At 38.7% G+C, this 25,280-nt stretch overlaps 1 protein-coding gene and 1 non-coding gene across 2 annotated transcripts; both read right to left on the minus strand.

The window, feature by feature from the left end:
- Positions 1–1,727: 1,727 nt before the first annotated feature.
- On the minus strand, positions 1,728–1,835 carry LOC137774380 (U6 spliceosomal RNA). Its single transcript, XR_011075900.1, has one exon. It is a non-coding gene; the product is annotated as a U6 spliceosomal RNA (small nuclear RNA).
- Positions 1,836–3,709: 1,874 nt separating this feature from the next.
- RHAG (Rh associated glycoprotein) lies at positions 3,710–24,299 on the minus strand. Its single transcript, XM_068559197.1, has 10 exons — positions 24,137–24,299; positions 14,673–14,856; positions 13,943–14,093; positions 12,076–12,223; positions 11,720–11,886; positions 9,450–9,587; positions 8,783–8,904; positions 4,790–4,863; positions 4,508–4,581; positions 3,710–3,790 (listed from the first exon to the last, which is right to left on the minus strand). Exons 1-10 carry the CDS (start codon positions 24,297–24,299, stop codon positions 3,710–3,712), a joined length of 1,302 nt encoding a protein of 433 aa, XP_068415298.1.
- Between the last annotated feature and the right edge of the window lie 981 nt (positions 24,300–25,280).

Consider the following 25,280-nt stretch of genomic DNA (forward strand, 5'->3'; position numbering starts at 1 on the left):
ACTCTTCGTTGCGGTGCGTGGGCTTCTCAATGCGGTGGCTTCTCTTGTTGTGGAGCACGGGCTCTAGGTATGTGCTTCAGTAGTTGTGGCCCACGGACTCTAGAGCGCAGGCTCAGTAGTTGTGGCGCACGGGCTTTGTTGCTGCACGGCATGTGGGATCTTCCTGGACCAGGGCTCGAACCCGTGTCCCCTTCATTGGCAGGCGGATTCTTAACCACTACACCACCAGGGAAGCCCCTGACCTTCCTATTTTATTCTACAAAATAACTGGCCTATAATCTTCAAAAGTGTCAAGGTCATAAAAGTCAAAGACAGACTGAGGAACTGTTACAGACTAAGGGACTAGAGAGAAATGACAACTAAAGGCAAAAATGTGATTCTGAACTGGATCCTTTTGCTGTTTAGGGCATCATTGGGACATTTGGTGAAACTTTAATTGGGTCTCAGGATTTGATAGTTGCTATGGACTGAATTGTGTTTCTCAAATTCATGTTGAAGCCCTAACCCCCCAGTGTGACTGTATTTAGAGACAGAGATTTTAGGAAGTAATTAAAGTTAAAGGAAGTCATAAACGTGAGGTCCTAATCTGACAGGATTGGTTTCCTTATAAGAAGGCAAAGAGCTTTCTCTTGTTTCTCTGTGCTCACACAATTAGGAAAGGCCATGTGAGCACACAAAGAGAAGGCAGACATCTACAGCCCAGGAAGAGGGTTCTCACCAGAAACCAAATTGACCAACACCTTGATCTTGGACTTCCAGCTTCCAGAGCTATGGGAAAATAAATTTCTGTTGGTTAAGCTTCCCAAACTATGGTATTTTGTTATGGCAGCCCGAGCTAACAATGGTCATAGTTTAGCAATGTTAATTTCCAGATTTTGATGATTATATTCTGGTTGAGAGAATATTTGTTAATAGGAAATACATACTAACATATTCAGGGATAATGAGGCCAGAAACTTAAAAGGTTCAGGAAACAAACAGTTCCTTGTACTCTACTTCTAACTTTTTCTGAAAGCTTGAGATTGTTTCAAAATAAAAACTTGTGGAAAGTCTAGTTATTTCAAAGAGGCATTGAGCAAAATATCCAAGTATTTTCTGAGGACATTTGGTCATACTTTAATAGGTTTCATTTTAGGAGGATACCAATAAAATATGCAGAAAGCTGACATTTGAATTTATGTTGATGAAACAATTTACAAAAATATCAAGGAGCCGCTTTATTGAAGTATAGTTGATGTACAGTATTATATGTCACAGGTGTACAATATAGTGATTCATAATTTTTAAAGGTTATACTCCATTTTTAGTTATTATAAAATATTGGCTGTATTCCCTGTATTGTACAATATATCCGTGTAGCTTATTTTATACATAATAGTTTGTATCTTTTTTTTAATGTAATTTTTTTTTGGCCACACCACAGAGCTTGTGGGATCTTAGTTCCCCAGCCAGGGATCGAACCCGTGCCCCCTGAAGCATTGGGAGCACGGAGTCTAAACCATAGGACCGCCCAGGAAGCTCCATGCATCTTTTTTTTTTTTTTTTTGTATTTTGGCTCTGCCAGGTCTTAGTTGTGGCACGTGGGATCTTCATTGAGGCATGCAGGATCTTTAGTTGAGGCATGTGGGATCTAGTTCCTTGACCAGGGATCGAACCCGGACCCCCAGCTTTGGGAGCACAGAGTCGTAGCCACTGGACCACCAGGGAAGTGCCCGCCCCCCTTTTTATAAAATAGGGAATGTTTCATGAATTTGAGTGTCATCCTTGTGCAGGGGCCATTGCTAATCTTCACTATATCATTCTAATTTTAGTATACGTGCTGCCCAGTCGAGCATTCAAGTAGCCACTTTAGAATAAATGTTTTTTTTGAAACCTATTGACCTGCATATCCAAATGAACTCTCTGGAGACCCTCTGAATGTTGCCTTATGATCAGAGGAACAAGGAGGACTTGGGACATCCTGGTGTCGAAAATGATTCTTTGTGATGATCAGCAAGAGTGGGGACAGTGGACTTTTATAGGTGAACTTTTTCAAAAAGCCCATTTGAAAGAGAAACTGATGCAGGTTTGAAAGAAGTCACCTATTTATCTAGTAAAATATTTAGGATCTACAAATAAATTACACTATTTTCCCAGAGCAATAACATATTAAATAATTAATTGTTATTATAATTTTTCAGTTCTAGCATCTAGGAATTGAAGTCCTGTTAATTATGGCAGGGCCTCACTGATACTTAAGCGCATCCTGGCAAGAGACCAGGACTCCAGAAATAGAAGAAAAATCTTCAGCATTAACAGAGAGAAAAAAATTTTATGTTATTTCCCTAGAAATGGTTTTGTATGACTATGTCAGTTACCTTTTTCTAAAACTGAGTTCTTCAAAACGTACCCTATAACATGAGACATTAACTTGATTATTTTTGCAGTGAATACATAGTAAAAATTTATTTGAATTGAGTATGGACTAAGTATGAGGAATGTGTGTGTACGTGTGTGTAATGTGTGTGTGTGTGCTTGTTACTAAAATGAATTCTAACCACCAAAGAAAAAAGACAAATGCTTTATTTTATAATAAGATTTAATCCACTGAAATTTTATACAAAACAGACATTGGTCAGATAGCATTTGAGCTCTTGTTGCAAATAGTAAACATGCAAAAGAAGTTAAGCATAAGAATATTCAAACTGTGAATGAAACATGTCGCCTGCCATATCAGTAAACAAAGGATGTTGCAGCCATTAGCCACTACCTGTTCTCTTGAGGGTGAGCCCTGAAGGAGCTCAGGATGCAAACAGCAGGATGCCTACCAGCAAGCCCTCAGGCACTGCAGCCACCCCCAGCGGTGCACCTGAGGGGACTCAGGATGGGGAAGAACAGGCTACTGGCCCCAGATAGCTGAGGTGCACATCAAAGGAATGATTTCAGTGAGCCCAGACTCTTGCATCTTCCCATACATAGAAAAGTGCTAAATTCATTAACTTGAGATGCCTGGTTTTCTTTCATTAACAGAAATCTTTTGATGTTTGCAAAACTCCTGTATATCCTGGTTCCTCCCTTACCTCTTCCAAGCAGTCCCTCAGAACTCTCTGAGAGGCTGTCTCCCGGGCTTATGTCCTCGGAAAGTCTACCAAATAGAACACGATTCTCAACTTTTAGGTTGTGCATTTTTTTTTAGCCGACAAAACAAAGACATAACATTACTAACTAGACCATTTTTAAAATCAAGAGAGCTTAGTCAAAAAACAATCATATTACTGCTTTACATACATACATTTCTTCCTTATTTCTTATATAGATTTCTTACATAAATTATTGTTTCATTGGCTTCGGTTTTATAATCTTTGGGATTGAAGACATAGTACGTACATTAAGACATGATTAGAAAATGTTGGTCTCTTTGTAAATTTTCCTCTATGTGGAAAAAAAAAGATACTAGAAAATACATGGAACGTTCACCCTGTACCTACCCACTGGCAAGAGTAATCTGGGAGTCCTGAATAGAATCCATTTGACCATCTGTTGTATGTCACATTTCTTCAACTAAACGATCATTGATGCCAAGAGACAGCACCAGATTATGTTAAAACATTTTCACACTGGACATTTGGGGCTCAGGATCTATCCATTCTGGTCCGTATTCTCACTGGATGCTGCCATTTTATTTCAAGTCTAGACAATGGGAAAAGAGGCGGAGGCACAGGAATGGTTTTTAGGCTTCAGGTTCTAACTGGTTGTGGTTGCCGTGTTCATGGAAACGACTGAACATGTCCAGTTCTGTCCTCCTAGGGACCTTAAAAAAAAGAAGAGATTAGGGCACTTTTGTTAGTTTCTTTCACTGGGCTTGTCAGAGGTTAGTATTGAAACAAAGATTTTCTGTAATTATTATTCAAGCTTAGAAAAAACTGGAAATAAAAATTGTTTGAGTTGGGAAAAAATAATAAAACAAAAATATTTATCCCACCCACCCTGACTACATTCGCTTTCCCAAACCTGTTCTCTTTGAAAATCCCATGGAACACATCCAAATATCTATCAGTCTTAAGCTTTGCAGGAAATAATTTCGGAGAAAATGTCAATGAAATAAAGAGGTAGAAACCGGAGGATGGAAAGAAGCTGATGTTTTGTTAGTCCTAGAACCTCTTGTGTACTCACTGAAATTCTTCAACCTTGCGTGCTCCACCTGTTTCGTCTACTTTTATATGTGGGGTAAAATCTCACACCACTGCCCAGGATTCTTATAGTTTTATGAGGAGCTTTTTTATTGCTCTCGGAGGAGTGAAAGGGCACTTGCCAACTAAAGTCTGTCTTTTCTTCATCTAGTTTCTGCTTTGGAAAATATCATAGCTTCTGATTTTATCTTTCTGGGCACATTTTCTCAATTTCTCTCTATAAATAGGGAGTTCAACCAATTTCATCATAGGGACGCCACACAGACATCTAGACATGAGGTGAGCAAAACTTTCCCTGGTGTAGTCATCATGTACATCCTTAGAACGCTATATAGTACCTCCCAATAAACAGAATCATCGTAGCAGTCCTGGTCAGCTGGTTGTCCCCAGATAGGTATCTTTAGAATCAGACCTGTGAAAGTGGGGAGAAAATAAGTCATGTTATGATGCTGAAGAGGAAAATCAATTTGCAAAGTAATTAAAATACTGTTGTAAAGTCATCCCCTTGAGCTTACATGATTACTGTCAGAAGTTTAGAAAAATTTTAAATTTACCAATGTTTATTATCATCTATTATGCTGAGAGCATGAGATATAAACATGTTTACTTTTTATGCTCACCTGTGACTAGCCCTCCAACAAGTGCTGTTCCGATGGAAGAACCTAGCGCAGCTGCCTGCATGGCCATGGCAGACCTAGGAGGCCAAAAAAATTCCATTGTTTTTCCAAGCCAGCAAACAAAGCTCATCTCCTGAGGGCATGCATGCCTGCCCCTTTCAGGCCAGAGTGCATCATTACATACCAGCAAACAAACATTTGTTACAATTTTTCTTTTATCTCATATATTTATTTTCTTTGAAACTCTTGATCAACGTTCACAAATTCTTATAAGCACTTAAACAGGAACTACCTTTTTCTTCAGGAATGATGAAAAGATCTTCCTCAGATTCCATATATATGTGTTAGCACACGGTATTTGTTTTTCTCTTTCTGACTTATTTCACTCTGTATGACAGACTCTAGGTCCATCCACCTCACTACAAGTAACTCAATTTCACTTCTTTTTATGGCTGAGTAATATTCCATTGTATATATGTGCCACATCTTCTTTATCCATCCATCTGTCGATGGACACTTAGTTTGCTTCTGTGTCCTGGCTATTGTAAATAGTGCTGCAATGAGCATTGTGGTACATGACTCTTTTTGAATTATGGTTTTCTCAGGGCATATGCCCAGTAGTGGGATTGCTGGGTCATATGATAGTTCTATTTTTAGTTTTTTAAGGAACCTCCATATTATTCTCCATAGTGGCTGTAGAGAATGGACGTGAGGACACAGGGAGGGGGAAGGGTAAGCTGAGACGAAGTGAGAGAGTGGCATGGACATATATACACTACCACATGTAAAATAGATAGCTAGTGGGAAGCAGCCCCATAGCGCAGGGAGATCAGCTCGGTGCTTTGTGACCACCTAGAGGGGCGGGATAGGGAGTGTTGGGAGGGAGACGCAAGAGGGAGGGAATATGGGGATATATGTATACATATAGCTGATTCACTTTGTTATACAGCAGAAACTAGCACAGTGTAAAGCAATTATACTCCAATAAAGATGTTTAAAAAAAAAAAAAGATCTTCCTTAGAGGGTTTAGTATTTTCTAAAAATGTGGTACAAGGTTCTGACTGGCAATCTGATTCATTCAACAACTACTTATTGGGTACTTGCTCTGTGCCAGCTTCCCTTCTAGGCACTGAGGATGGAGCAATATACAAAACAAATGTGAGCAGCCATCTCTCCTTACTTCATCCCCCCAAAAAACAATTGTGATGAAATTAAAAATCAGGAAAGCTAATTTTAACATGTATTGTAGGGACAACTCACTGAAAATATTAAAGTGTATCTATATCTTAGAAGTAGTTACCTTAAAATGAAATGAGTGAAAAATTCCTTATAATTTGGGGAATAGAAGAATGTGATAAAAAGCTATAGAAATGCATAAGGGTATCAAATGAATTAGGAGTGTGGGAATCTCCTTAGCACAGTGCCTCACTCTTAACAGGCAATTAACAAATAGTTGAGTTATTGCAGGAAAGCAAACCATTGAACTAGGAGAATGTGTTGTTTCTTCCTCATCCTTCAGGGAAAAGAATGTACTTAACTCAGATTCCTTTTTTTCTCTTTATTTGAAGGGTTTATGATTTTTTTTCTACTAAAGAAAGAATTGTACGAGTAATATGTGATCATTGTAAAAATTTCAAAATCACTAATTAAGAAAAGAAGGGAAAAAGTTTAATTTCCCTCCAATCTTATCAGTATAAACATGTAAAATATAAGCAAGTATTTTTATAAAAATACAATCATGTCATGATACTGATTTTCCCATTAAACCTTAATGTTTTTTCATGTCAGTAAATGGAGATCTGGATCATAATTTTAATTGCTAGAGTATTACACTGTGCAAATATACTGTAATTATAGTTCTATAGGTTGGATATTTAGGTTGCTTCTGATGTTTCATATTTTTAAATATGCTGTGAGAATATATCCTCTTAGGAACATGCTTATGGACTTGTCCAATAATTTCCCTAAAATAAAACCTATCTAGAAATAGGATTATCAGTAAAGGTTTATATTCTTCTTAAGGGCGTTTCCAAATAGGACCTTGTACAATTTATATCCCCATTTTTCCACTTTAGCCACCATTCAATATTATAATTTATTAAATCTTTATCAATTTGATAACTGAAAAATGGATAACTTGTTTTAATTTGCATTTCTTTGATTACTAGCAAGGTTGAATATTTAATATGTATTTACTCATCTGATTTTCTTCTTTTGTAAGCTGCCTGTTAATTTTACTAGAATTTGCCAAGATCTTTTACAAGGTATTAAAAGATGTTTTTGATGAAAGTTATTCCATGATAAAATAGGCTTGGAAAACACTGAGTTAGACAAAATTAACAGCACTATTAGAGTAAAGCTGCCATAACTTGAAAAAATGTCCCTTAAGTATATTAACTTCTCCTTGTTCTATGCGTACCAAGAAACTCGATTTGCATTTTAATATTCTGAATAGACACATGTGAGTAAATAGATTTGGCTCTTGTACAAAGGTATTTTATCTGCTGTGTGAAATATGTGTGAATTTTACCCACACATGTGAATGGGCCTTCCAAGGCTTGCCCCCCTCAACGCCTCCTGAGTAAATTAAGAAGTTGCTAAGCCTGTATACCCAAGGACTAGACTCTTAACCATGAAACCTACCCCGAATCTGGCCACCCAGCAAGACCCAGCCTTTGAGAGCCAGACAGACTAGTTTTATTGCATCTATGGAACTGATCCAGGCATGATGCTCAAGAATTCCTCTATTTCTAATCCTGAGACACCTCTTAAGTGTGTGTGCAGAACATTTACACACTATAATACTTAGGAGTTGAACTCTTTAACTCAAACTTTTGTCACGCTTGATTTGCATTAAAATACATTAGTGTTTGGTCTCAACACTCTGTTGGGTCCTGGAAAGAACTAAAAGAAGATGTGATATCTCTAGGGTTGTCCTCCAAATTTACAAAAGTAGTAAAAAACAAAAAAAATACAGAAGAAATGGGTCACCTATACACATGAAGAGGAAGCAAATTTTCTATTCAGTAGAAAATACGATGAAGCAGGTTTTTCAAATATTTATCATTACTGGTCTTAAAATGGTAATACTTTAATCTGCTAAAATGGAAGAGAAACACTTTCTTTTCATATTATATAACTCCAGCCAGTGGTTTGTTGAGACATCATCAAACACATTCACCTTTTCCTCATGTTTTCAATCAAAAATTGAGCATTTTGTTTCCTCCTTTCTTACTCCCTGAGTGATCTGAACTCTACAATTTTCCTAGCGGTTTTGCATGGATGACATTCATATCAAATTGTTCCAATCTTGTTGCATAAAATTACGACTGATGGCTTATGGCATCACTTCCATTCTCCTAAATTTGACTGATGGCTGTTCTTTCTCTGGCCACTTGGGGAAGAATCTAGGTCTGTTATAGCCTAGAAGGGATTTCAGAGAATAAATAGTACAAGTCTCTCATTTTACAGATGAGAAGACTTAGAACCAGACATGCTGAGTGACTTGTCAAAAGCTACTTAACTAGGTAGCAAAGTTGGAACCATACGCCAGTCTTTCTGATTCCCCAGATCCAAATGCTCTCCACATTATGCTAACTCATTCTTCTTTGTGTGGATTGGATGCAGAGGTTGCCAGTTCATCACATATGCCCCATATGCTTGATTTTGGTAGGCCTAAGTAAAAGAGTAAGCCTACTGTAATCTGAATGTGATGATCAAATTGTCCTATCTGCAATGAGACAGTTGCCTATGGTAGAGAAATTTGAATTAACACGTTAATTAAACAAAAAAAACCATTAATAATGCTGGTTAAGAAACATCTTCCAATACAATTCTTTTATCTTGGTTGTGTCTCTTTGGCTTCAGTAAGAACAGTACTTACGAACTGTGGTCTGGACTGCTAAAGAAAAAGCTCTCTCATCACTGGGTTTCTCTAAGAGTAAGAGAAAACAGCACTTGACCTTGGGGAACAGGAAAACCCATTCTTTCACTCACCTGTCAGCTGTCTCCAAGGCTATGAACACAATGCTGGCGAGGCCTCCTATCACACCAGGTAAGCCGTGTAGGTTATGGACCCCACATGTATCGTGGATCCTCAGTTTAGTAGTGAAAAATGGCTAAAATTGTAAAAAGAGGAAGCTTTATTATTTTGTTAGCTATAGAGAGCTGTGTGACTGAAGTCAATGACCATGCAGGAAAATTTTTATCTGCAGGCCAGTTCCCCATCTTCATCTGAAACCTGCTTACATCAAAGAATCTGAATACACTGATGGCAAAACTGCTCATTTCAGTCTTAGGTAGATAGATTTGAAGGTGAGTGACTTTAACTCCTACTCATTCTTACCCACTGATGGTATCCTAAATCCCCCGAATAGGGCTCAGAGTCCTTAATTATACAAAACAAACATCAACAACAACAAAACCTTTAATGGAACTGCCCTGAGGAAAGTAATACAAGTATGTTCAGTTCATACTGTTATAAGTAACTGATATAAACAAAAGAAAGCAAGAAAGAGTAGAAACCACTGGAACACTGACATGTTGAATGACCGAAGGAGAGGTGCTTAGGAAAGGACTTTTCATAGCTTTTTTCTGCTGGTGGGATGTGAGAAGATGATGCAGCAGATCCAAAGTTTGACTCAGAGTATCTGTTAATACTTACAGTCAGAAACTTGAACCCAAACACGGAGACCATTCCTGCAATGCTCCCAATGATCATAGCATAGTATGGGGTATTTGCCATGTCTGCACTAGTGCCTATAGCCACTCCTCCAGCAAGGGTTGCATTCTGAATGTGAACCTGTGTAGGGCACAGAAATGTGAGTGAGGTGAGAGGAAGGAGGAGGAGTTCAGAAGGACTGTAGCAGTCGTGGATTCAGTGGATTCCACACACCACACATTCTTCAGTTGGAAGGGTTATGGATTCGTTCTTTATTTTTTTTTAATATTATTGGGGAATGGACTTTTTATTTATTTTTAAAATTTTTATTTATTTATTTATTTGGTTGCACTCAGTCTTAGTTGCAGCAGGCAGGCTCCTTAGTTGCGACTCAAGGGCTCCTTAATTGTGGCATGCGAACTCTTAGTTGTGGCATGCATGTGGGATCTAGTTCCCTGACCAGGGATCGAACCCAGGCCCCCTGCACTGGGATCGTGGCGTCTTAACCACTGTGCCACCAGGGAAGTCCCAGGATTCCTTTTTAAGAAGAAGGTTCTTTGTAATTTCAGAAGGCCTTTCCTCCCAGCAGTTGACACTTGGTATCCTTGTTGTAGGGTTCTTTGGTCGTGCATGAGAGATCAAGTTAGTAAGACCAGTGTGGAGAGGGATGTGAGGAAATCAAAAGAAGTTGTAGTAGGAGGGTGGGAATATACAGCAGTTATTCTGGCAGTGTTCTGCCTCTTTATGCAGCTTTGGAATGCATTTGTGGTTACCGTGAACTGAAAGAGGCCTGTGGCCACTGTGTGCTTTTGCAGAGTCCATGATATTCCGATAATCAAAGAGAGGATTTAGAGACATTGAAATGTACACATTACACATCAAAGACAACAGCTTTTGCAAGTGTCACTCTCCTGAGAACATTTGAGGATGGAGGAAAGAGTAACCAGTTTCCATTTACCAGAATTCCTCAGAAAAATCATATCCTGGCTGTTCTGCCAGAGGAAGACAGGTTATCAATACTTTTGAAAAAAAACCACTGAGCTGTACATGTACGATTGCTTCTTTTTATTGTTTCCAATTTTTTCTCATGAAACAATTTGTAGAGAACTGAAATACATGTCCTTAGCTACGCTTAGAAATATTTTAGTGGGACTTCCCTGGTGGTGCAGTGGTTAAGAATCCACCTGCCAATGCAGGGGACACGGGTTCAAGCCCTGGTCTGGGAAGATCCCACATGCCGTGGAGCAGCTAAGCCCGTGCGCCACAACTACTGAGCCTGTGCTCTAGAGCCTGCGAGCCACAACTACTGAGCCCGTGTGTTACGACTAGTGAAACGTCTAGAGCCTGTGCTCTGCACCAAGAGAAGCCACTGCAATGAGAAGTCCGCGTGCCGCAATGAAGAGTAGCCCCCGCTCGAGGCAACTAGAGAAAGCTCGCACACAGCAACGAACACCCAACGCAGCCAAAATAAATAAATAAATAAATAAAAATTAAAAAAAAGAAAGTAATATCTTGGTACAATATCTTTTTTCTCCCTCAGCTTAGAAAAGAAGAGTGGCTGATCTGAGGATTATTCCTTCACTGATATTTCTTTAAGCTCTTAGGCAAGAAACTCAAAAGACTATTTTGGGGGAGATATAAAAAAAGTTTGATTTTGAAATAATTTTAGACATGTAGCAGTTACAAAAATATTGCAGAGGGTTTCCATATATACCACACCCAGTTTCCCCCAATGTTAACGTCTTACATCACTGTAGAACTAGGAAATTAGCATTGGTGTAATATTATTAAATACCTTTTTGAATTTCACCAGTATTCCCACTAATATTCCTTTTCTTTTCCAGAATCCTATTCAGGATCCCACATTACATTTAGTTGTTATTTCTCTGAGAGAAATATCTGCTGTTAGAAAAATAAAATCAACTTGCATTCTCCCACTCTCTTTTTCTACTCTTGTAGAAATTCCTGTTTCTAAGAAAGATTTTCTAAGAACTTGGGGACAGTTAGCTCTATCATTAAAGAAATATGCTTCAGATCTTTGATTTTTGCATGATTATATTCCCTACTGGACTGTAAATTCCTTGATAACACTTTTAATTTGCCAGAGTACACTTTTGAAGAATAAAGGAATGTTATTTTCAGATTATTCTCCAAGGTCTGCAGTGTTATGATTTGTTCAGGCAGCTCAGCAGTGATGCAGAAATGAACTAGTCATCAGAGCAGCCATCAGGGTCGCTTAGCGAAAGTTCCATGGGGGTTAACATGGCACTTACCATATGGAGCTTGCCTCGGCTCTCAAGAAGGCTGGAGCATGCATAGGCTGTAACCACGCAGGCGGCAAGAGAGAAGTATGTGTTTACGATGGCCATGTACTGGTTCTTTCCAGCATTAGCGATGGCCGAATTAAAGCTGGGCCAAAATATCCATAAAAAAAGAGTCCCTGTAGTAAATCACAAAAAGGGATATTAGTTCTGAGTATGGAAGACAGTCCAGGGGAAGCCGTTTGCCTTGGGCACTGACAAGATGTTTTTACTTTTAGGCTTTGTTATCTAAGAGTTAGGGGAAAATAGGGGTATTCCCTTGCGTCTGACCAAATAGACAAGAATCAGGCAAGTTCATCCCAACTCACCAATCATTGCAAACAAGTCTGAGTGGTACACAGACTCTTCATTGCGATGCCCTTCTTTCAGGCTTGATCGATACAAGACGCCTGCTACAGCCAAACCAAAGTAGGCCCCAAAGGCATGGATGGTCATTGATGCTCCAATATCAGAGGCCTGAGGGTGGCAAAACATTCACGTAAATAGAGGTGAAGCTCACTACAGGAGGGAGGTCAATGAAAGAACTGCTTCATGGGTTAAAGAAAAAAAGATCAAGAGAGAGAAAAAATGTGTCAGAGAAAGGGAATAAAACAGGGTCGTGAAAAACAAAAAAGTGCAAGCATTGGAGCCACACAGAACTGACTTTCAATCCTAGGTCAGGTACTTCTCTGATGTGACTTTAGACAAATTACTCTGCTTCTTTGAATCTCCAGTTCTGTAAAATGGGGAAATGTTACCCAGCTAATACAGTTTGTGGTAAGATTTAGATGGGACCATGTTTTTCAACTGTTAGGTCCTTAGTGGGCACTCAATACATTTTAGGTTACTTTTCCAGGTTAGGGAGATTCTCAGTGAAATATTATGCATTGCACTTGATACAAAACAAACATGATTTTTGCATTCACTTGACATTGCAGTAAAAGCTCACTTCATTGTAACTCAAAGACTTGAAGTTTCAAGAAGCTTCACCCTGCAATGATGATATGAAAACCAGCTGAGGGACTTCCCTGGCAGTCCAGTGGTTAAGACTCTGCGCTTCCACTGCAGGGGGCACGGATTCGATCCCTGGTCTGGGAACTAAGATCCCACGTGCTGCTCAGTGCCGCCACAAAAAAAAAAAAAAAAACCAAAGAAAAAGAAAACCAGCTGAGGTCCAAGATTCATTTGAAGAAGTGCATGTTAGGTCCCTCTTTAGGACACAATGGATTTGATCCAGTTTTCTACATTTCTTGTCTCTAGATGGAAAGTTCAGTGTGCCAAACCCAAGGCATTGCTCTGTACTTATTAAAGTAGGAAAATGATACAAATTTATTTAAATTTTCATGCTTGATAAACTCCTATGTACCTTTCAGGTCCAGCTTAGCTGTCACTTCCTCAGACAAGTCTTCCTTGATTCCACAGTCTAAATTAAGTCTTTTAGGTATACTCCTTCAGAGCCGCTCCATTTATTTTTTCAAAGCATGTGGTGCAATTTATAATAATATTTTTGTGTGTGTGTGCGTGATTCTATAGGTAGATGGTTGAATGTATGATCATTTGTTGGATGTCTATCTCCCCCACTAGATTGTAAACCCTATGAAAACAGAGACCTTAACTATTTGTTTGTCACTGAATCACCAACACATGACACCTAGAAAGTTACCAAAAGTATTTGCTATTGAATTACATGTTCAATAGAGGCATAAATAAAATACTGGAGAGTACCCAGAAATATTCTGTTTATTTTCCTTGGGGGAATCAATGAGATTTTCATGGAGGAGAAGAAATTTCATCTAAGCTTTAATAAAAGGCTTTGAAAGAGCTATTCAATGAGTAGTTGAAATATAAATAGGAATTGATCATTGATAGAAAATGTATTTTAATAAAAAGAGTTGTAGAGCTAGAAAATTCTGGATTTGAATCCAGATTCAGGCAAGTAAGTCGTTTAGCATCTGTGATCATCAGTTTTATCGTGTATAAATAGTAACATCATAATACCTGCTTTACACTGTTGTGGTGATAGTGCAATTAAATAATGTTTATCAAACTCCTGGTTTACAGTAGGCACTCAAATGATTACTATGATTACTATTTGCTGTGGTGTCACTGTCACCAAGGTTTGTCCCTGAATATAGTGGGCATCCAGTACATGTGTTGTGATGTTCAAAGCTAGGTAAGTATCACTAGAACACTTACCCCAAATATCTCGACAACCAGATATTCATTGACAGCAAAGACAGCAATTTCTAAAATTGTCATGGTCAGCATTTGGATTGGGCTTGTTTTTCCCAGGACAGCTCCAAAAGAAATCAGAACTGTGGCTGTACTGAAGTCTGCATTTATCATGCTGAGGGAAGAAGAAAGAAGACACTGAAGAATGATGCACACCCCACATACGTGGGTTGTAATGAACTATAGCACCACCATGTCCAGAGTTCAAGGGCCCTCTCCCCACCTGTCCCCATCAGGTGCTTCTCCCAGGCCTACTTTTATCCTCTCCCACGTCCTTGCCCACCCCCACCTCCAATTACCATACAATCTTTAGTTGCTCTCACATTTCCTTTAACCTACCTGTTCTTTACCTCATTTAGGGTTTTACCTTAATAAGGTAAAGGAATAATAATTATTATTATTACCTTAATAAGGAAGGAATAATAATTATTATTATTACCTTAATAAGGAAGGAATAATAATTTTGTGGAAGGAGATTTCTCATACCCTTAAGGTCAAATCATAGTGGATATAGACATGAATGTATGGTCCAGCTCAGTTGAGCAAGGCATTGATTTAGATCCTTGGATCCCAACGATCTTCTATCATGGAAAGGAAACAATTTGCATGCTAGTTCAGAGGCTGACTGTCAAGAGACTAAGCAGAGAAACAATTGCTCTGAAAACACAATGGTTGGAAAATAAGGGGTGCTCACTTTTTGATTTCAATGTGGAATTTCTCTCCATGGCTCTGCAGGATCCCCTGTGCAATAGTGCCCCACTGGAGGCCCAAAGCAGCAATGAGTAGGTTGATGCCCACACTACTGAAGCCATATTTTCTCAAGAAGGTCATGAGGAAGCCAAACCCAGCAAATACCATAACATGCACATCTTGGAAGACTGCAAAAGAACAGAGGGAAAAAAATCTGCATAAGGGGACCACTGAGAAAGTGTTACATCATAGCATATTCCATTTACTAAGTGCTACATCCTTTTCAGAAAACACTACAAAGGGAACGTTAACTGGGCTGCCAAGGGCTGGGTTCAAGTGCCTGCTTGGTTACTTACCAGCCAGGAGACCTTGGGCAAATTATTCAGTGTTTGAGCCTTTTCTTGGAAGACTATGCACTATCATACCAGTGTGTCTTTCATCCTCTCCCTGAAGAGTTTTCCATTACTTTCCACCTGAGGAAAACTTTGCAAAACACAGTGCGAGTATCACCCGCTCTTGCAGACTTTCCCAATATTTCCAGGGAAAATTAATATTTCCTCTTGTCTTTCCCAAACCTCAGCTTTAGCATTTGTCACATTGCATTACCATTTATTTAGCACGTATCACACTGTAATAGTTATTTTGTGAGGTGCCCATTGCCTGCACTAGATTGTGAGTTTCCTGATTGAAGGGATTAGGGCATACCCATCCTTTGCTTCCCTGAATCTGTCATAAAAGCGTGTGTAGAGGAAAAGAGGCAACATTGACTAAATGAATGAGCTGCTGTCTTTATCTATCAAATGTGTATAGTAGGACCAGCGCTGGAAATCTTACTAGGTCATTATTCAAGTCATATGGAATAACGTCTTTGTTAACACTTTCTAAGCCAATGGAAGGAAGGCTGTATCCTCTTGAGGAACAGATACTTGACTTGGTTCTGAAGATGTAGGCTGATATCCCCCAATTGCATCACGTGACCGTGAGACCTTGGGCAAGTCACTTATTCTCTGGGAGCTTCCGTGTTCTCATCTGCAATACTGCAAAAGCTATATTTCACATTTCCTGGGGCTGTAGGGAGTGCTGCCAGGTGACAGCTCTCCCTTCCCTCTGGGAAACACTCTTGTCTTATACAGGTCACAGGCCTTCCCTCGGGAAGCCTGAGCCCAATGACTGGTTCACATGAGCGTCCCCTTGCCTCGGGAGAGGGCCACCTGAAGCTAGGCAATCCCAGTCTCAGAGTTTCTGGTGGGGTCAGCTGAGGCTTCTGTCTCTGCCCAAACACTTCTGCTGCAGGTGTTGATCATAAGACACTCCCCAATAACCTTCTTTCAGGCTAATGTCACTCTTAGAGTCTGTAGCACCTTCCCTTTGGGCTCCCCTCGTCTCTGTAGAACTGTCCTGACTCTCTCCCCAACACAGCTTGCATACTACATTTTTTTTCAAACTTTTCCAATTAAATCCGATCAACTAATCTGTGGCAGTGATCACAAACCCGGAAGTGGATGAAGGTGCTGTCTTTCCAAAGATTCCCAGTATTTGAAAAGGGCTGGTTGGAGCCGTGGGGACTTACCCTACCATCTTACTCTATGACAAACACCAGGACAGACAGAAGTTGGCATCATAGACTGAATTATGAGGGTCCTTTGGTGGTCTAGAAGCTAGTCTCACTTGTATATGAGTGCTGCAAATGTAATAAAGAGAATGAGAAAACCAGAACAAACTTGCTGATTCAGGCACACACAGGGTCATCATTCTTTCGACCCCATCCATGCAGTGAGCCTTTTGGTCATTTTATTGTTTGTTGGTGCAAGCTCCCAAGACAGTCAGTCTGAGGAGGGTGAAAAAGGAAAAAATAGATTTCTGAAGATTCCCTCTCCTTAGCAGCTTTGAGGGAGGTCTCAGAGAGGAGAATGCTGCAGTCTTTTTGTTTTCCTAGTGAGATAATGCCTATTGGCAATAATCTGACTTATACCCATTCTGGCATTCTGGATGCCCACCCTCATCTCATATCTTCCCAGAGAACTTCAGAATTGGGATTTTACCTGACCTGCCAATGGGCAACTGTCAACTAACATCAACCTGTTTGATTTTGGAAATATAGGTGACCACATACATTCATCTATTTTTACAGATTGTTTTACCACCATTTAAATTTTTTACGTAAACATCTGATTTAGATTGTAGACTAAGTTGGAGTGGAGCTCAGAGAGTATGCGTGACGTACTGTTTATGATTTTCCTAGACCTTTCTGCAACTCAGTTTTCTCCTCTTTAAAGAACAGTTTGGATTAGATGAAGCCCAAAGTCTCTCCTAGCTCTATAAGTTGTTTCATTTATTTTATTTTGTTTTTAGGTCAGGACTCTAAGATCCAGAGAAGTTAGGTGAGTTGTTTATAATCACAAAACTAAAATAAAAATAAGAACCCAGTCTTACTGTCTTCACTGTGTTTTTTTTTTTCTTCATTACGCCAAGTTATTTTTCTAAACATTCTTTTCTTTTTTCCGAGAGTACTCTTGTTCCTCCTGTCATCAGCTGATTTTAAAGTGTGCAGTAACCAACTAATTTAAAAATTGTTTTAACTAATTTTGTAATGTCTCACACTGGGAGTAATAATTATTCAGATTCTATCCCTCTCTCCCTTTGTTGGAAAACCAGACATTATACAGAGGGAGGAATTTCTTGTATTAACAGTGCTCCACTGTTTCCCACCGCTCCCCCAAATCTAATTCTTGTTACTGCTTTTCGCCACAAGGGGGCGTAAAGAACCTCACTTAAGAGAGCTTACAAAGTTGAGAAGGCTCTTGACAAATAATGATTCTGTATGAAAGGTATGGATAAAAAGGTTTGTAAACAGTTAGGATTATGTATTGTCTTTCATCCTGCACTAGGAATTTTTTTTTGCAGGTGGGGTCAAAGGAGAGGGTCATGAGTTTAGTTTTATGGTGCAAGACTCTGCCATTAAAGGAATTAAGTATCCTCTTCATAGAAGGAAAAAGGGATTTCTTTAGTGATTGGTACTTTTGTGAAGTCTTCTGACGGGTTTTAAGGGCTGCCAAGACTTGTCTAAATCAGATATTCTCAGTAGCAGGCAATTTTTAAAAATTGAAGTATAGTAGATTTACAATACTGTGTTAGTTTCAGGTATAAGGCATAGTGATTTGCCTTTTTTTTTTTTTTTTTTCAGATTATGTCCCATTATAGGCTATTACAAGATATTGGGTAAAATTCCCTGTGCTATATAGTAAATCCTTGTTGCTTATTTACTTTATGTATAGTAGTTTATATCTGTTAATCCCATACCCCTAATTTGTCCATCCCTGTTCCCTTTCCCCTCTGGTAACCATAAGTTTGTTTTCTATGTCTGTGAGTCTGTATTCAAGCATTGTATCACTTAGGATAGCAGAAAACAATTTCCTAGGAATCATTTACCCTGCACTTTTAGTAACCTTTTGCCTGTCACGTATATCTAGATTTGCTGAATCTTTTGTAGTAAATGAACTGAATGAGGAACTCTGTGGTGGTCCAGTGGTTAGAACTCGGTGCTTTCACTGCCCTGGCCTGGGTTCAGTCCCTGGTCAGAGAACTAAGATCCTGCAAGCTGCGTGGCACAGCCAAAATAAATAAATAAATAAATAAATAAACGAACCGAATGATATCTGAATAAATATAGGAGCATATTCTTAAATTGAGATTTAAAAAATAAATCATCATACTAATCTGTTGCTGGTATTGAAATTCATAAAATAATTTCTAGTGCTGTGTACATTCGTTGCCAGTTTACCTATATCTTCAGTAATTCTTCAAGTGTGATCTGCAGACATCTTGGGCATCTTGGAAACACTTTCAGGGAATATGAGGTTAAAATTATTTTTATGATAATTCTAATTCAAGATGTTATTTGACTTTTTCACTGTGTTGATATTTCCGCAGATGATGAAAAACAATGGTATAGAAAACTACTTGTACTTTAACATGAATGAAAGCAGTGGTACCAAACTGAACTAGTAGTCTGGTATTCTTCATGACCACACACTTGCAGTAAAAAAAACCAGTTTTACTTACAAATTCCTTGATGAATCAGTAAAAATTATTAATTGTAACTATTGACCCTCTCATACATGTCTTTTCACATAAAACACTACTGGAACATGATGGTCGTCTCAGAAAAGAAAAAGCACGTTTGTTATTGTTTGAGTTATGAACTGAGTGAGCAACTTTTCCACAGAACTCCATTTTTTTTTTTTTTTTGGAAAACAGATAGATATAAACTATGGTTTTTCAAATGGGTATAAACTTTTTCTGAAAAATGAACGAAGTGATGTTGTGATTTCAATGAAAAGAACTCACAGTATTTGTTGCCAGTAATACATTTTGAGTTTAAAAAAAACTTAGAATTCCACCAGAAACTAACACAACATTGTGAATCAACTATACTTAATTAAGTAAGAAGTAAATTAAAAAATTAGAAGTAAATTAAAAAATTGGAATTTCAGAAAATTTATGTCTGCCACTACAAGCTTGTCAGCTTTCTGAAACTTCTTGGGGTTTCTGGTGAGATTGTTGGTGATATTAACAAGTATCCTTTTTTGATATTATATAATGAAATATGTCAACATTTGGAGTGTCTGCATAACTGTGAATCAGTATTTTTCAAATGATCAATGTGCAATGTAACAAGATCACACATGGGATCCACTCAAAGTTCAAGATAGACTAATGTATTCTAATGTTTAACAGAGGTCATAAAGTTCATTGATGTGGTTTTAATGTCCTGTAGGCATTAAAGACCTTGTGTTTGTAGAATCTCTGATAACATGTTAACAGCCTTCAAGGAGCCTTCTCCTTAAACTCTACTTTTCTCTAGTCTTGCTACGTGTTAGCAAGGATTAGTTGACAGTCACAGCCAAACGTCATTCCTTTTCAAATTATTTGCCTCAACAAAGTGGCCAACACTTTGCTGGGTGCCATGAAGGCCAAAATCCGTAGAGTGTATCTAGTTCCTCAAATGAGTTTTCTCTGGGGTCCGTCATGACATGCAATGTGATATTCAGGTGTGTTGCCCACTTCCGTAGTTGTGCCCTGGGATGGGAGCAGATGCCAGGATTGTGTGATATCATCCCTTTCTCTGCATTGCGTAATGAGGAATGCAAGTGAGGAGAGAGATGAATAAACTTATATCCTATTGAATTTATTTTAAATATAAATTAAGGTCCTACTTTATTTATTTGTGGAAAATTTCATAGCTTTCACCACACTGCAACTGAGAACTGGTGAAACTCCCTGTGGGCTTCTTAGGCAGGAAATGAGCCTCTTCTGTGCTTGAACCCCTGAACCTGGCACAGTCCATGACACTAGGTAGGTGCCCCCAAATGGTTGTTGACTTGACTTGAACTTTGCTTCTTAGTGAGTGAATATTTAATAATCTTCTCTCCAGTGACTTACGCTGTTGCATAAGTTTGATGTACATCAATTGTTTGAAATGTAGGAAAAAATATATAGGTATAATTAGTATAATTGTGTGGTTTCTAGGGCTGTTCTACAAAATATTTTAACCAGTGATAACATAGCTGAACTGGAAGATTAGTACTAACCAGAATTTTAGATCTTGGGAGCCACCTTACAGAAGAGAGAACTTTTAATTGTGTATAGACTTGAGTTATGGGGAGCATTTTGAATGAGTGAAGACTGCCTTCCATGTAAAATTTCACTTTGTGTTCTGCTTAATGTCCTTCTTCTGGGCCCCCAGGGGCCTCTATTGCTTAAATTCTTCTTCCCTTATCCTGCCCCCTGCCTATGTTCTGGCTTCACTGCTCTTATAGTGAGGAAGATGCTGTGGTTTGTGTGTGTGTGTGTGTGTGTCTGTGTGTGTGTGTGTCTGTGTGTTGGCTGTTGATTGTTAATCATTATTATTATTGGCAACTGTGATTTGATGTTTCCTTAAAGAAGTGAAAAAGAATCCTGCCCTAGATATCATCTTTTGATCCCTCTCTTGTTTTCATGTTTGATACAGCTGGTATAACAGAAAATCCTTTTAGCGATACTTTCAAGTTATAGCCAGAATTTGACCATTTCTCGGAACTTCCTCCATTATGACCTTGGCCCAGCCTACTTTCATATCTCTTCAGGATTACTGGATGGTTCTCGTATATGACTTCCTAGTTGTTCCCCTGACCCCCTACAAACTCTTTTCTACTTAACATCCAGAAGAATGTCTTTAAAACTTAAGTCATATCATACTCCTCCTCTCAAAGTCCTCCAATTGTTTCTCAACTCAAAATAAAAACAATTTGCTTACCATGGTCTACAAGGCTCTGTAGCACTCGAACTCTCACACTTCTGACTTTGTTTTCCCTGCTTGCTCACTGCATATACTAAATACCCCAGGGCCTTTGCGCTTGCTGTTTCTTCCATATAAAATGTCCTTGTTCCGTTTCCATATAGTTTATTCTCTTGCCTCTTTTCGTTCTGTTTAATGTCACTTCATATCAAAAAGACCTATCCAGACTCTACATTAACTGCCTTTCTCAATCAGATTTCTCATTTAAACCATGGAACAAGACAATGATTTAAGTAACTATTTTCTAGTTCTCTCAGAGATGGTACAGGATTGGTACCACTGTAGAAGTACAGAAGAGAAGTTAATTAATTGTATGCAGTGGATGCCTTGGGCTAGTAAGACTTAATTCATTCACATAACCCTGGTTGAGAAAGGCTGAAAGGATATCCCCCTTGTCCAGGTGCATCTATTTTTTAAATATTGCTTTGTTTATTGGTGTGGCATTTTATTACCATGTGAGTGTGTGTGTGTGAGTGTATGGCTGTGTGCTGTGTGTATGTATAACATACAGGCAAATATATACATGTATATATTTGCTTGTATTACACACAGATATGCATATGTATATGTGTATATATATATACACATATATACATATATGTATATATGTGTAAATGCTTTTCCCCTCCCGGCACAGTATACATGTGAATATGAATATATATATACGTATTGAATATATATCTATTCATATATATATATGTGTATATATATATATGGTCTGGGTTTTCCCATTGGAATGTAAACTTCATAATGAAATAGAGCAGGACCCTATGGTCCTCCCCCTGTCCATGCCCTCCACCTGCCTTTTGTGTGTGGAAAAACTCTAGCCAAAGAATAGGTTTAATAGAAGTGAGAAAATGCAGAAGCAAAGAATAGCAGTCCAAAAAGACTAAATAATAATAGTTTAGTCATTAACCAAAGTCAAGGACCTGTAGTTCCTCCTCATGGGCTGTAGGTAATATCCTGAGGCACACCCTGTGAGCTGCCTTATAGACACTGAAACCCCCGCCAGGTGGAAGAAGTGAACTACATGATGACCAGACTGTAGCCATGACATAAGCTGCCACAATTCTGAGAATTGGCCTCAAAGAAATGGGAACAAACCAACCCTGGAACTAAAGACTAACTGTACTTAAAACAGTCAATATGACACTGATCAGACCACTGATGACCAATATCGAGAGGACTGTCAGAGCTGACTGTGCTCTTTCTGCATGTAGCCCCCTCCCTCCGTCTATAAAAGCTCTTGCGCCCTGATTGTCGGGGGGCGGGGGGGAGTCGGCCTTTGGACAGGAGTCCGCCCTCCCCCTCAGTTGCAGCATCTATAATAAAGCAAACTTTCCTTTCCATCAAACTTGCTTCTTTATTGGCTTTTGAGCGGCGAGCAGCCAGACTCCACTTTCGGTAATAGTAAGGGCGTGGACTTTGCTTGTTTTGTTTGCTTTGCTTTATTCACTGCCTAGAGCCTAGGACCTTGAAGACTGCTTGGCGAGAATTGGGAGCTAAATAGATATTTTCTTAATGCATCATAAAATGAATGAATTTCTATGTTCCTTGCAAGCAGAGTATAAAGGTCATGTGATTGCTAGGCGCTTGAAAAAAATGACCATGTTTAGTAACTCTTCTCTCCAACTTGGCTTTTATCTCAAATTCTGAATTGAAGTTTTACCTACGAGTGTTGACACTGGAACTGAGAGAATTCAGCTTGAATTATGCAAATTATGAAGCTTTTGATCTCTTAAGATAACTTTATTTGAATAACACTAATCTTAGATTATATTTTTGGCATTTTGTTTCTATGCCATACTGCAGCTCTTCGTTTACATGTGCACCGAACAGTGGAGTCTTACAATAAAGAGATCTTACTTGTTTTATCTTTGAGTAAGTTTGCTGTAGCACATGCTTGGTGCATAGTAAAAATGTTTACTGGATGAAGAAACGAAATGTACAAAAGCATACAGAGTTGAACAGAATTCTTTTCTGTTTTGGTGTTCTTGAACTTGCAAATTATAAAATTCTTTAATCAAGAACTCTTTTGGATATCTATGTAAAGAGAACTAGATTTGGACCCTGAGTCTCTGACTTATGGTCCTAACTCTGCCCTTAACTTGTGAATGTGCATTTTGGCTGAGTCGCTTGGCAACTCTAGGTCACCTTTTCTACATGAGAATACTCCCCATTATATAAACTCCCTCAAAAATGTGTAGGAATGAGAGAACAAATGTCATATTTTTTTAAAAAAGCTTAGACATATGCTGTAGAACTATAATAAATATCGCTACAAAAATAATTTAATAAATTAATAAAATTTAACATTTAATAAATAATAAATACTAAAATTATTTGTGCCTCACTGAAAAAACAGTCTATATGACAGGATTATATTACAACCTCCCTCCCTGGTTAACAAGGTGATGAATATGCCTGGCTCATAGTAAGCAGTCAGTAAGTGGTAGTTATTATTTTTACACTAAGTGTTTCATAGCCTTCCTATCCAAACTTGAAACTAAATCCCTTCTTTCCTCCAGTCGCCATTCCCAGGGAAGGGTCCTGCTTTTAAAATATGTCAGGTGCTCACACGTTTCTTCTCATCTCAGAGGAACAAACGGTCTTCCTTTCAGAATATTATAAAACCTTAAGTACATAATTTACATCCTATATCATCCTTAATACCCCTTCTTATGCCTTAAGGCCCTTACATGAATTCCTTCTCAATATTCCATTTTGTTTCTACTCTTTCTCCTCCAAAGTTAACTTTGAGTCTTTTTTTTTGGGGGGAGGAGGCGGATATTTTTATACCTTGCAGAACTAGTGATGAAGGGAAAAATAAGGTCATTTAGCAGCATGTAGGCAACACAAAACATTGATCAATTATTTACATTTTCAGCTTCTTGTTCTGATATTTTAATAAACACATATTCTACCCAAACACATTAACTACAGAGACCAGATGCCCCAGCATAAACTTATAACAACCTTAGCGCTCAGAACTATCACATAATTCTATAAGGATCTCCCATGTAGAGTGCTAGGGGTTACAGTATTTACAGACCTCACATTCTGAGAACCTAAAATGGGTCCACATTCTGAGAACCCAAAAATGTACAATAAGAAGCAGATTGCTTACTCACGAGGATACAAGTCAAGGTATCTGTCCACATCCACGGTAGGTGACTTGGTGCTGTTGGGCTGCTGGGAAAAGTTCTGATCCGTTTCATACTGAACAAATAATCCAAATAAAACAATCATGGCAACTTCCAGGCCAATGGCCATGAGAGGGAATGTGAACCTCATGTTTGTGGCAAAGGACAGAGGCACACTGAGGGCTTCGCGGTCTGTGGGAGGTTGATAAGGACAGAGGGGCTGCTCTGTGTGTAGAATTAAGCTGCATGCTCAAGGCACTCCAGTGACATTGCAAGAAAAAAAATGGGCAAGACTGGTGAAAACGCCCCATCCACTGGAGTGAATTATGCTCTGTAATCAAACTGTTGTAAATGCTGGTTTGAAGAAAATACAACATAGATTGAAAGAAGCCAGCTGATGGAAATGATCTATTGCACACAAGTGTCTAGACTCTTTTTTCCCCCTTTTTATTACATTTTTAAATTAAAAAATTTTTAATTATTTTAAAGAATTTTTATTGGAATATAGTTGATTTGCAATGTTGTGCTGTACAACAAAGTGAATCAGCTATACATATATATATATCCACTTTTTTTTTTTTTTAAATGAAAGCTTCTTTATTTATTTATTTTTGGCTGTGTTGGGTCTTCGTTTCTGTGCGAGGGCTTTCTCTAGTTGCGGCGAGCGGGGTCCACTCTTCATCACGGTGCGCAGGCCTCTCACTATCGCGGCCTCTCCCGTTGCGGAGCACAGGCTCCAGACGCGCAGGCTCAGTAGTTGTGGCTCACGGGCCCAGTTGCTCCGCGGCATTTGGGATCCTCCCAGACCAGGGCTCGAACCCGTGTGCCCTGCGTTGGCAGGCAGACTCTCAACCACTGTGCCACCAGGGAAACCCTCCACTCTTTTTAAGATTCTATTCCTGTGTAGGTTATCACAGAGTACTGAGTAGAGTTCCCTGTGCTATACAGTAGGTTCTTATTAGTTATCTATTTTATATATAGTAGATTGTATATGTCAATCCCAATCTCCCAATTTATCCCTCCCCCCACTTTTCCCCTTGGTAACTGTAAGTTTGTTTTCTACATCTGTGACTCTATTTCAGTTTTGTAAATAGGTTCATTTGTACCATTTTTTAGATTCCACATATAAGCG

This window comes from Eschrichtius robustus, chromosome 12 (assembly GCF_028021215.1).
Source record: "Eschrichtius robustus isolate mEscRob2 chromosome 12, mEscRob2.pri, whole genome shotgun sequence".
NCBI classification, from domain to species: Eukaryota; Metazoa; Chordata; class Mammalia; order Artiodactyla; family Eschrichtiidae; genus Eschrichtius; species Eschrichtius robustus.

What these genes read in the sequence shown, in the direction of transcription:
- RHAG (XM_068559197.1), bottom strand. Translation starts at nt 24,299, where the DNA reads ATGAGGTTCACATTCCCTCTCATGGCCATTGGCCTGGAAGTTGCCATG. An exon ending in TTCCACATTGAAATCAAAAA is followed by an intron (nt 14,094 to 14,672) that starts GTGAGCACCCCT and finishes TTCTTCCCTCAG; the next exon opens with CATGATAAATGCAGACTTCA. An exon ending in GCCTTGGAGACAGCTGACAG is followed by an intron (nt 4,864 to 8,782) that starts GTGAGTGAAAGA and finishes TTGGCCTCCTAG; the next exon opens with GTCTGCCATGGCCATGCAGG.